Source organism: Haemaphysalis longicornis, unplaced genomic scaffold, assembly GCF_048455015.1.
Source record: "Haemaphysalis longicornis isolate Haplotype H1 unplaced genomic scaffold, Haemaphysalis longicornis Haplotype H1 scaffold_9, whole genome shotgun sequence".
Classification (NCBI taxonomy): domain Eukaryota; kingdom Metazoa; phylum Arthropoda; class Arachnida; order Ixodida; family Ixodidae; genus Haemaphysalis; species Haemaphysalis longicornis.
Genome location: NW_027526460.1, coordinates 107,703,529 through 107,716,960, shown reverse-complemented (window position 1 = coordinate 107,716,960; position 13,432 = coordinate 107,703,529). Strand labels below are relative to the sequence as shown.

The window sequence follows — 13,432 nt, the reverse complement described above, 5'->3', positions numbered from 1 at the left end:
GGCGATGAGGCGCGCCGTAGTGGAGAGCTCCGGATTAATTTTGACCACCTGGGGATCTTTAACGTGCGCTGAAATCTCGTACACACGGGCGTTTTTGCTTTTCGCCTCCATCAGAAAAGCGGCCGCCGCGGCCGGGAATCGAATCCGCGACATCGTGCTCAGCAGCGCAATGATACTTTAAGTTGCTCTTGGGTTCCGAAATAGCCGTGTTTGTTATCCCTTCACAAGCATCCCTTCGTAGGTGGTTGCCTTCGTCACCCAGACAGCAGTGCATCATCGACCCGGTCGATGGATATTGTTGGTTTCACAACGTGTGGTTACGAGCGAGTTGGTACTCCATTATAACACCGTAAAGAGCAGTAAAGAAAACACAGGACCAGAGAGACAAGGACCAGCGCTATTTGGCAACAGGGATGGCGATGAGCGTTATAAGAAAGGAAGGCTGAACAGAAGAACACGCAAAAGGGCTCGTGGACTTTGAAATATATTTTAACAACGCGTGGGCACTCCGAATTGGTACGCCAGGAAGACGGGCGTATGGCGAACCGCCGATAATCGTCCGCTTTGCTACCACTGCGGAAAGGCCGACCACATTGGTACTTCATTATAACTCTTTTAAGCGCAGTAAAGAAAACACAGGACGAGGGAGACCAAGCTTGTACCCACAGGTTGTTAAATTATATCTCCTAGCCGAAAAGTCCTTTTGCGTTTTCTTCTGTTCAACCTTCTTTTCTTACAACGCTCATCGCAGTCGCTGCTTCAAGTGGCGATGGTCCTTGTATCCCTCGTCCTGTGTTTTTTTTACTGCGCCTAACGGAGTTATAATGGAGTACCAATGGGGTCGCCCTCTCCGCAGTGGTAGCATAGCGGACGATTATCGGCGGTTCGCCATACGCCTGTCTTCCTGGGCGTCTAATTTTGGGTATCAGGCGGTCGGGCGGGCGACGGTGGACGGAGGTAAGGCGCGACTTCTTGACGACGGATTGGGGCAGTGCGGGGTCGACGAACATCCGCGGAGTAAGCCATAGCTTGTGGCTCACGGGATACTTCGGAAGGCGTAGAAGACTCCAAAGCGAGTTGAATTTCTTTCTGGATCACGTCGCTCATAGAGGAGACGAGGGGTTGTGGCGTTGTTGTGAAGAGTTTCCGCAGTTCTTCCCTGACGACAGCGCGGATTTTCTCGCGATGTGTAACAGAGCTAGTAGCCCCGGCTACGATCGCCTGCATAACTAGCGCATTGATGGGCCAGCCCTACTGCCTAGTACAAATTTACAACGTCTTCTTCATGGTGGCCGCCTCAGACGTGAATTCGGCCACGGTCTCCGGACGGTTTCGGAAAAGGCAAGCAAACATTTCTTGCTTTACGCCTCACACTAGAAACCTGAATTTCTTTTCTTCCATCACTTCCGAGTTCGCGCGACGAAATAGTCGCACCCTCAACGAAGTTGAGGATGTGACTATTCGTTGAGGATCAACAAGATCACGAGTCCTTCGTTGGGGTGTTGCGTTCGAGTTTTAAGCAAAAGCACAGCTCGTTCTTTTCTCGCCACGACCACGAAGGTCTTAAAGAACTCGCTTTTGAATTTGGTCCAGTTGGTCAAGGAGCTCTCGTGGTTCTCGAACCAAGTTCGAGCTGCATCTTCCACGTAAAAGAAAACATGCCGAAAAGCTTCTGCATCGTCTCACTGGTTGGAGATCCCGACGCGCTCCAGCTTCTCCAACCATTGCTCTGAGCCTTCGGCGGGGGCTCCCCGGAACAATGGCGGTTCCCGGGGCAGCTCCAACATGATTGCCGACGTTGCTTCTCGCACCGTGGTGGTTGCAGCGGTCGTTCTCATAGGTCTTTCTGGCAGGAGGCCGAACTCGGGCGGAAAACCTTGCAGTTGGCGGATGGCTCTAGTTGGTCTGGCTTGGCGGCTTCCAGAGGTCGTAGGGAGCATAAAGGGTGCGTACCCAGCACCTCCAACAGATGTCATGAAGCCAAAGACGACGCAGTTGTCTTGGAGGAAAAAAGTTTATTGGAGCGAACTTGTGCTCCCCTAAAAACTCAAAGAATACACAGGCGGCAAAACAGCAGTGAACAAAGTGACGTGCGCAGAGTAGTGTCGGCTAATGGAATACCGCGGCGTCGGCTCTGCGGGGATTTATCTCTCGGCGCGAGAGTTCCTGTAGATCAAAAAAGATTATTCTAGGCTGGTGACGTTACTTCAAAACACTCTCGCTATCAAAGGAGATAACACGTTTGGCATAAAAAAAATTGCAACAAGCGCGTCACTTGGCCCATGGATAACACAAAGAACACAGTCTGGCGCAGCCGGTCGGCATAAACAAAACAAATAAACAAACCCAATGCACGGTTCGCGGCCATATATAGGATATACAGGCTATACAGGCTTTTCGCATAGCAACTGAGTGCGTCCTTCGTCTTTGAAAAGAGTGTTAGTGCCTTGAACTCGGTACTATCAGAGTTTCGGAAATAACGGAAGGAGGAAAAAGTATGGCAAAAAGAAAGGAGATCATAATAATTACAGCACATATGCACACCAATGGACACAATCCATTGTACGCGCCGCATCATTATCATGCGTGGAATAAAAGCTTGCCTTGTACCAAACACTAGTTCTGCAAATTGTATCGGTGACATGCCCGAATATATGCAAGGATATATTCCTTAAGATGTTTTAGTAAGCAGACATTGCAGAAACTTACCTTTGTTATTTATGTCTCCAGTTGAGCGGGTACAGACCAGCCCCACCCATTGTAATAATAATAGGCTGGAGATGTAGATATGGTTCAGATTCATTGAAAACCTACGACAGAAGTAAGGCTTCAGAAAGGATAAGATTAAATATTTAAATACTCGACACGGAAATGCAAAATGCAACGTATGTTGTCTATGGTACTCAACATGTTTTCATCGAAGGTACTACTTCAGCTAAAAGTGTGAAGTTATAAATATTTCTGAGACGTACACTTAGGTGCTGCAAATTTTGCTGTTAGTTAAGGGTTATCCCTGTTTGAAAGTATTAGATCGATTGAAATTCACTCCGCAATATGTTTACAGATGATTTTTGGTTTTAGTAATGAACTAAAAGAACATTATGCTGGACTAACCCTGTCGCCGTGCATTGCAAGGACGCCTACTTATACCCCTTGTGCGAAACTGATGCATCATGTGCGAACGTTTACAGAAATATAATGAAGACATACATCTATTAAAACAGAGCATCTTCGAAACACACTAAAAACTACATCAGTATCTGTTTTGCGACTGTAATCTTTCAAAGATTATTTGAAATCCCAAACGACCATGAAAAAAAGTTTGAGCCATATAGTAACGATTTCATGAGAACGCTTGTCGCGAAGTGGTGGTACGAAATACAGGAAATGGTTAGTAGAATTGCGTGCGGTTGTGCGTAGCATGATAGATGCCCTCGTGTGATACCGCAGCTTGACTCAGAGTGCTTCCTACGGATCGTTCAGTTGCGACTGGTGGCCAATCTCTCTGCAGAATAGCGTTTACCTGTGTAATAATTAAGAGGGCGAAGTCGAAGGCATTATATTAGTAACCACAAAAGAGGCGGGAGCTTGAACAGAAGATAAAAATCGTTATTTTCTCTGTCGGGAGCTGAAAATACCAAGAAACTGCCGAGGGTGCGCACGCGATCGTGCGCGCCTGAGTGCGTGCTTCGCGGCGACCACCCGGATGTAAAAAAAATCAATAAAATTTTGAGTACTCGCGTGTGCGTGCCTCGCGAGGACCACCGAGTGTCCCCGACGCAGGTTTGTTAAACCAAGCATACCCATTTATGGAAATGCGAAGCTTTCAGCTACCGCCCCGCGGTTCAAAACCAAGAAAATGCCGAGCGCTCGTTTTTGCATGCCTCGCCGCGACAGCCCAGTGTCCTCAACGAGCGTTTGTCGAGTCAATCATACCCACTTAGGTAGACTCGCCAAAATTGGCAAAGAAACTGCAGCGTCCCACGTAATCGTGGCAACACTTGCTCGTAACAAGAAAGACTCCGGCGTTCACAGTAATCGTGGCTACACTTGCTAGGAACGAGGAAGACACGTCATAGCATACTCCCCTTCCGAGTGATTTTCTATGATTATCACATTAATATAAAGTAAGATCCCACTTATAGCAACAATGATGAAGTAAAGGTCGTTGCTGCAGTGCAATAAGCCTTCAAGTCTTACGCGTCAGTGTGAGCTTCCTTCATTTTTTACGGCAGTGCGTGTAGAATTTCATGCGGGTATGGATAAAACAAAACGAGTGAGTTGTCTCCGCAAAGACTTGAGACTTCTTTTAGTTTTTAGGTGCATCGAGAATTGAGTTTTACACGACGTAGCAATAGTCGACTGCCGGAACGGTGCTTCGTTGTGGTTCATCCCGCTTTACCCATCTAGAAAAATCCATTTTAAAAGATCGCCATTGAATAACAGGCCATTCGTAGGCATATATAAAGATTTATGTGGAACACAGGAAAAAGTTTTCAGGGTCCGCTCATGCGGTAAGAGCAATGTCCGCGTAACGGGCCACCAAAGAATAAATAACTGTAGCCGCTGTTTGCAGAAGAATGTTGGCTCCAGAGAGAGACCTGCCTGAAAGAGCATCAAAGTTATGGTAACCCGAAAACTGTTCTCGCCGTCAACGTTTGTGCAAAAATGGGCTGATATTCTGCTATTCTCCGCAGGAAATCACGCCAGGAAATCAGGAAATCACGCCAGGAAATCACGAGTGGGCATGGCGAAGTCAACCGAACAGCAACGCTGACCATGTCTGTCCGTTTCCTTATCCAGGCAATCCTGCTTGGTGGAGTCTTCTTCATGCCACCCTGTCAGAAGCCCGTCATCTTACCTACGCCTGCCTTGTCACCAACTACTGCACTGCCCCACAAACCAGAACCGAGGCACGTGTTGTACAGTCTGCCTCCCGCCCACCGCCCCGTAGCGTTATTCTCTGTGACGTCATCGTCGGTGAAGAGTATAAACAGCGGCCCGCAACGGTTCCACTTCAGTGGGCATGGCGAAGTGAACCGAACAGCAACGCTGACCATATCTGTCCGTTTCGTTATCCAGGTTAAAAACGAATGTAGCTCGGTACGATCAAGTAATAGGTATCTTTTTCTTGTGCCATGCCCACACACTTGCATATGCATTATGTATGACTGTTCCCATGTCTGCAAGCTCATTCTTTGCGGAGACGTCGAAACAAATCCCGGTCCCGAGGTAAATGAAATGCTCATCAAAATCTTGGAGCAACAGGATGTCATCTTGAAAAATATAACTGAGGTGAAGAGCGAACAGACATCCCAAAAAATATGCTTGCATTAATATCCTGTAAAATTTCTGAACTCGAAAACCTTGTCACAGTAATGACGCAATCAACAAGTAAAATTGATCAGGTTGATTCAAAGTTAAACCAAATAAAATCTTCCGTACCGGACATGTCAGGAAAGCTTGTCGATATCGAAGACCGTAGCCGCCGTTCCAATCTAGTCATATATGGCCTCGCGGAAAAAGTAAATGAAACGGAAGATGACTTAAGAATGAGGTAGTGTATGAACTGTTTGGGAAAAAACTTCAAGTTAAATGCAGTTCAATTGGCCGCATACATAGACTTGGAAGAAAATCTGGCAACCGTCCCGTAATTTTGTACCTACAGGATTATAATGAAAAGCAAGAAATACAAAAGAAAGCGAAGAAGCTTAAAGATACCGATGTGTTTATTCAAAACGATTACTCTCCCTGCACGCTCCGTAGGCGTGAACTGTTATGGGACAGTGCCAAGATAGATAAAGCGAACGAAAAGAAACCGTATCTCTTCCATGATAAGCCGCGGATCGATGACGACACGTATATGTGGGATGACAGCAGTAACAGGCGCGTGAAAGTTCAAACGATCACTCCTCCTAATTTGGTAACTACATTGCAGCCCGCAGAAACATCATGACCGAATACTTGTCTGCTAAATAAAACCTCGCGCCTTATTAATATCAACGCCCAAAGCATTCTTAATAAAACGATTGAAGTCGAAAATACACTGTTAACATACAGTCCCCACATCACCGTAGTCGCGGAAGCTTGGCTTCACGAAGGCATCGATGATGCCGAAATTGTTCCTCAAATTTTTAAAATATACAGAAGAGATAGGTCGACACGTGGAGTAGGCGTCGCTGTCCTTTTTAGCGCCCACGTAACCGTTACCCCTTTAGAACAAATAGAAGAGCATGAAAGCTTATGTCTGAAATTAAACATCTTTGGTAGTTCCTTTATTTTAATTGCCGTTTATCGCCCTCCTTCTTCTGATGCCGATTTTCTTAGCAAACTCTACAACTTTTCTGTCAAATACTCTGAATGCCGTCTTATCATTGCTAGGAATTTTAATCTACCGAACATTAATTGGTCCAAATTAAGTTCCTCATGTTCCAGTGATCAGATTGTCTTTGATATTGTGTTGGCGTGTGATCTGGACCAAACAGTGAGCATGCCTTCACGCATACAGGAGCAGGCAGCATCGATTCTTGACCTTGTATTCCACAGCAAATGCCTTTCTGATGTACATGTATCTGTTGATGATGGTCTGTCTGACCACAAGCTAGTTCTCTTTACATGCAGTGTAGTCAGTCAACCTGAAAAAATCCTCGTAAAGAAAAAAGTGTTTAAAAATTTTAGTAAAGCTAATGATGAAACAATTCTTGATTACCTTGATTTAGTCTTTGATCGCTTTACCAGTGTTGATGTCAACTGCCTTTGGAGTACTTTTCGGTCACTCTGTTGCTATTGCCTCAAAACTTTCATCCCGAACAAACGTAAAAAACAACTCTCCAATAATCCGTGGATAACAAGAGAAATTATTCATATAGCGAGGAAAATTAGGCGCATGAGAAAACGAAAGTCACAGGGTCCGTCGTTTCAAAAATTAGAAAGAACCCTTTCAGAAAAAAATCGCGCCAATCCACCCCGTGAATGTGGTTGGAAAGCAAAGCTGTAAACGGCACCTATAACGATTACCCGTGCGACGTCACTTAAATTAACTCACATCGCTCTACAAATAGCAAAACCAGAGAGAAGTGAAATGCACTTGACCACACCATTTATTACTTCAAAGAGATATTCTTGGTAAGGTTAAATCAATGCATGATGCATGAACGGTGTTTGGTTTAGAATTGGTGTAGCACAAGAGTGGAAACTTTTTTTATAAAATTAAAGTAGGCTCCAACCCGCTGCTAGACGATCTGACTTCTCCGTCTCTGCGCCAAGGATGGAGGCGACGAGATTTGCGGCAGAGAAGGAGGAGTAGGAGGAAGAAATACTTCTGTTCAGATTTCTGAACGGCACAGAGTGCAGCCCTGGGGAGTGATTCCTTCTTCTGTGGGGCCCATATGCAGTCCACGCGGCCTTTGTTTGTCCACCCGCTGAAGCTGGGTAGGTAGAGAGGGCCTGGACAGCAGCATCTCCCACTGCTCTTGTTGGGTAAAGAGAGGAGGGTGCCCAGGGCTAAAGTCGAACACCCCGATTACAGGGAGTGTTCCTACTTCTGAGCAAAATTTACATTCAACGTCGTAGAGATTCGGATACATTAGGTGAAGACGCGTTGTCTGTGGGAACGAGCCCGGATTGTATGAGCCGACGGGTAGTTTGTTATTCTCTGGAAAGGTCAGGGTAAGGCGAAGGTACGGTCTGTCTCAGAAGGCGATAATGCTGGGTGATCTCCCTGAACGTGACAAGCGGGTGAATGTCCTCGTGCAGCTCCATAGCACGGGAAGGAAAAGCGCAGGCTTTTTGGGTGGGCGTATTTGTTGCCCTCCATTGAAGCGTGAGGGGGTGTCCAGATGAGCTGAATGGAACCGTTTGGGGAGTGGTTTTTTAGCACGCGCCGTGCAGGTCAGGACACCCAACCCGACTGGTAATTCCAGTAGGCTTGCTGGGAATCGGTGACTACCCTCCGAACCCCTGGTTGAGCGAGAGCCAAGGTGATGGCTGCCTCTTCTGCTGCCGCCATTTCTTGTGTCCAAAGCGAGGTACACGCAAGGAGGTTGGTTCTGGAGGTAGCCACGATGATGGCGTATTGCTGCCCTCGATGTTTGGAGGCGTCTGTGTAGATAACTGCATGATCCCCACCGAGGATGGTGTTTAGCGCTTGAGCCCGTGCTTTTCGGTGACCCTCGACAAGTGAGGGGTTCATATTTCTAAGCAAAGGGAGCATCTTTAGTTTTTAGTCGCCAAGAGTGTGGGAGTACGTCAAGCGGAGTGACATTCTGGGCTGCCCAACAAATCTGATGAAACATGCGGTTACTCACCGCAGTTCTCAGTCGGACCTTCTGGTTAGAAAGATGGCCTTCTATCAGCTCTTCCACCGTGTTGTGGAGCCCCATGCTAAGCATCCTCTGTGTGGACGCACTCATGAGAAGACCAATGGCCTGCTCGACCGCCTTTCTAATCATTATATAAAGCATCTCTATGTCTTCCTTGTCGAGAAGAAGACAGGGGGTTTACGTAAGTGACTCTCGAGAGGACAAAAGCTTTAATTAATCGAAAGGTACCGGATTCCGTCAGGCCTCGCTTCTTGGTGGCAACTCGCCTGATTATGTGTATGATTTGATTAATGCTGTTTTTGAGGCGTTGCAAGGCGACGTCACTATTGGTGTTAGCCTCAAGATGTAGGCCCAGGATCTTGATGCTGGGGCTTGGAGTGATGGCCTGGCCATCAAGGAGTATTTGAATGTATTCCTTGGTTAGGCGTGAGGGCGGACGACGAGGAGCTGTGATTGTTTACGTGAACACTGGAGGCCACAGGCTTTAGCACATTGGCGTACTAGAAGTAAGATGCCATTCTTTGGTGTGAGCTTCCTTTAATTGTTGTAACTCTTAGCACATGAGCAATGTGCGCATAGGGCCGCTAGACGGGCGTAATTGGTCGCGTGACGCTTTCACGTGGCATTCAGCATGAACGCAGGGGGTAAACCCGTAGATGTGCTTGGTGAGTACACCACCTGTCTTCCCCGTCTTCGCGTGGGCTCGTAGCTAAATCAGTAGGACAACGGGCTCTCGCTTTGTTAGTCTATTAGTTCCAGGTTCGATTCCCGGCTGTGCCAGTAAGTTCTTTTACTTGTTAGCTGGAGTTTTCTGGTGACACCAACGGTCGCGAAAGAACCTTTGGGGGGTAGAGGTAGAAAGCTTTGCATTAAAAATACGGTCTAGCAAGCACGCTTTATATTCAGTAAAATTGCCGCGATTCCTTAAGAGCGATCCCGACAAAGTTTTGGCGCCACATAAAGAGTAATAAACAAAAAAATGCAAACTGCATTTTGCTCGGCAATCAAATTATTCGAGATGAGATAAAAATAGCGACAGAATTAAACCGGTACTTTGACTCCGTTTTTTCAAACCCATGCGTGTTCGATAATGCCAGTGGAAACTGCGCAGAAATCGACCCCGACTTCATAACATTCGAGGGTATATTTCATATGCTTCTAAAAATTAAAACAAAATCTTCTTGTGGTCCTGACAACATACGAAATGTATTTTTACGTCGTTACGCTGAATCTCTTACCCGCTTTCTTGTTATAATATTTCGCTTATCCTTATCACAAAGCATTGTACCCTCAGATTGGCGCATCGCTCGAGTAATACCAGTACTTAAAAAAGGAAATAATCTCCTCATAACCAACTACAGGCCGATATCCCTTACAAGCACGTGTTGTAAACTGCTGGAACACATAATCTCAAATTACATGGTAAGTTTTCTAGACGCGCGAAATATTCTATCGCCATTACAACACGGCTTCCGTAAAGGTCTTTCTACAACTACCCAATTAATTTCTTGTGTCCATTCATTCTCTTCAGTACTAGATAAATCAGGCCAATCCGATGTAATTTTCCCTTACTTCAGCAAGGCATTTGATTCGATACCGCATTCCAAACTAATCCACAAACTTAACCTGATAGGTTTTCCCTCTACAATTGTTAAATGGGTTGCATCGTATTTGAGTTCACATGCACCGTTTGTTGACATAAGCGGGGTTTATTCTAACCCTCTCCCTGTTAACTCTGGTGTTCCCTAGGGAAGTGTCCTTGGGCCTTTGCATTTTCTTATTTATATTAATGATATTACAACATGTGCTAAACAAAGTGTAGAAATCCGCTTATTTGCCGATGATTGTCTTTTATTCCGTCCAATTAACTCTTTAAATGATCAGATAATGCTGCAACAATCTGTCGAGCTCGAAACTGAATGGTGTGACCGCTGGGCAATGAATTGAAACCCTGACAAAACTATGTTCATGCGTATCACTAACAGGAAACAGCCGTTTATTTACCCGTACAGTATAAAAGGAACCCCCATTTTACTAACAAAAAGTTACAAACATCTTGGCGTAACAATCACTAACAAACTAACTTGGTCTTCTCACATTGAAAAGATTTGTTCATCAGCACGTAGGAAATTAGGCATGCTAAGGCATAGACTGAGTAGTTCTCCCCCAAGTACTAAACTGCTAGCATACAATACAATAATCAGGTCTGGTTTGGAATATGCATGTGAGGTGTGGGATCCACATACTAAAAAGGATATTAACAATCTAGAGAAAATCCAAAGGTTAGCCGTCCGTTTTATTTTCAACCGATTTCGCCAGTCTGATTCCCCAACTGAACTAATGCATGATAACAAAATTCAAACTTTAGAATGTCGCAGGAAAACAGCAAGACTAAAATTTCTTTTCTATCTATCCAGCAAAAAAAGTCTACTTGACCTATCAAACATTCTTTCCCCGTTATCTTCGCGGCCAACTAGACGATATCATTCCCAAAACTTCCCTCCTATCTTGCTTGAACTGACAATTTCAAATACTCTTTCTTTCCTCGCACAATAACAGAATGGAACGAACTACCACATCACATTTTTGAATCTAGAAACGTGTTAAGGTGTATTGAAAATTTTTTTGAAGTGACTTAGATCTTGTACCGTAATATGTTGTATATTTCCCTGTTAGTTTGTGCCACCTGTATTTGTTTCCTTTTTTGGTCATATTTTTGTATTGTACCACCCCCACACCTGCCTGGGCTATTCTTAGCCTGCAGTATTTTCAAAATAAATAAATAAATATTATCCCCTTTTCATAAGCCCCTTTGTGATTTCTTGCTACCTGGTTACCTCTGCTCCACAGCGTGGAACTTGTAAAATTGGATACTGTGCTGATAGCTTGCCCGCTATACCTCTTTTATTGCGAATGCTTTTAGTGCACTACTATGGCGGAAAACCGCTGTTTCAATTCTTTTGCTGTGTGCAAGTGACTGCCGATTCAGACAAAAGAAAAACGGCTTTTATTTTTGTTGCTAATTGAATTAGGGTATCAAAATCGAATAATTGATTAAAGCACACATTGCACATGGTGGTTGAGGATCCAAAAGTCCACGACGCTTTCTAGGCTGTGGCCGAGTTTCAGCGCGCGTTGGATTGGAGCCACTAGAGCACGTTGACGTATAAGGGTAGCTGCCTGAGTCAGCTAGACCAGGGTGAGCTGGATTAGCAGCATTTTCAAGGAGGCTTGACGGTTATGTGGTTAAATGGCCTGACAACCCAAATGACAATAATCCTATGATAGCCTGCACACAGATATCAAGTGAAAGGGGAGGGTTACAGAAGCGGTAATACTGGATATCGTCTTTTTTGGATGCTAGCGAGGTGTTCGTCACCGCGTGGAAAAGAGGAACCAATTCTTCTCTGCTAGGGGAGGCTGTAGGGGAGGGATGCTTCGACGTTTCAGCAGCAAGACTCTTTTGGAAAGATGGTGAGCCACGGCACTTGATTTGAGAAGGACTGTAGACGATGTAGATTTTACGTTGCTCATGAGGGTTTGTCAAGAACTCGGATTTTGACCTGTTGAAGAATAGAAGTGGCGTCTAAATATAGGCTGATGCCACCTTGGCTTGATTTAACTTGTGCATACTAGCAAGTAAGAGTTGGTATTTTTAAGGAAAGCAGCTGAGTGGATGCAACTTGTTATTGGGCCTCCCGTGGCACCATGGTAAGAGCGATTTGGAGGAGGTCCGATTCATGCCTGAGACCCCGCAGTTACTGGAAGGCATAGTTTTCATACTGGGTGTATTAGATACATGACGATTTGTTGAAAACCCTGCAGGTTCATCACACGGTAGGTTTGAAACATTCCGCGATAGCACAGAAGGCTGAGCGTGCCACAAGAGGGGCATTGCGCGGTGCTTGTTGAATGAGGGCCTAGCGTGACGCGATGTGTTCTCTCATACATAAAACTGCAGACGTTGTTATATATAAGCCTAACCCATAGCCGGAGGCCATAACCTCATCAAGAATGACATCTTGTATGACGTAAGGAATGGCTTTGGTGAGGTCCACGGCTTAGACCTTACGATAAAGTACCGAAGAAAAAAAACCGCATTCAGAACCTACAGCGTGTAGAGTAATCAATTACCAGTCTTCCCCAGATTGTGTTCTTAAATCGTATGCAGTAAATCTTAAGTGTGAGCCCAGTTTGTTGCCACCGCTATGGTAGTCTCAGTAGCAACGGTTAGTGTAATGCATGCCGTGTGAAACATGAACTTGACAAGACGTGAGAAGAACCGGCGCTCGCTAGTCGCAAGAAATGTTATCCTGCGGAAACAGGCTCGCAGGGTCACAAATCTGGTGTTGGAGCCATTCGCTCAACAACACGAAAGAAGGAAAGCAAAGCGAGGGGCGCAAACACCTTGTAGCCGTAAAACGTCTAAGTACTGGGGGATTACGCCTTTACAACGCGTTAGAGGAATTAGGTCCCGAGTAAATTTGCTTTCCATCTCTTCTCACATCTATCAAACAAATCAGAGTTATGAGTCCCTTCTTAAAATATATACATATATTTGCATACCTCCAACTTAGGCTATTTCCTAGCTACTTACAAATTGGTGTATTAAATAATTCCTGCTTTATTCATACATACATACATATGTACATACATACATACATACATACATACATACATACATACATACATACGTACGTAGGTACGTACGTACGTACGTACGTACATACATACATACATACATACATACATACATACATACATACATACATACATACATACGTAGATGCATACGTACGTACGTACGTACATAGGTACATACATACATACACACAAACACAGGCTTCTACTTTTGGGGCGATTGTCATTACACAAAAACCCAAACATGGGAATGGGGCAACACCCCAACTCAGCGCTGCCTGGTTACCTCGAGAACAAACAGGACGCAGGTGCGCGCACGCAGCAGTGACCACAGGAATCAGAAGTCATGTTTCTAACATAGATGTTTAGCCATTGTCCAATTCTAAATAAACTGTAAAGCGTTAAAAGGTTGGTGTACTACAGTATCAAAAAAACGTCCGCAAACATATCATTGCAGGCAAATATGTCCT

The 13,432-nt window shown here is 45.1% G+C and overlaps 1 protein-coding gene across 1 annotated transcript in view; it reads right to left on the bottom strand.

Annotated features, from left to right (window-relative positions):
* The window catches only part of LOC144153347 (neprilysin-1-like), a 92,108-nt gene that overhangs the window by 77,185 nt on the left and 1,491 nt on the right, over positions 1–13,432 (bottom strand). Inside the window, exon 2 of the mRNA XM_077684998.1 lies at positions 2,710–2,810. Within this exon, the coding sequence (XP_077541124.1) occupies positions 2,710–2,803 (94 nt within the window). The 5' untranslated portion in view covers positions 2,804–2,810. The remainder of the gene's footprint in view (positions 1–2,709; positions 2,811–13,432) is intronic.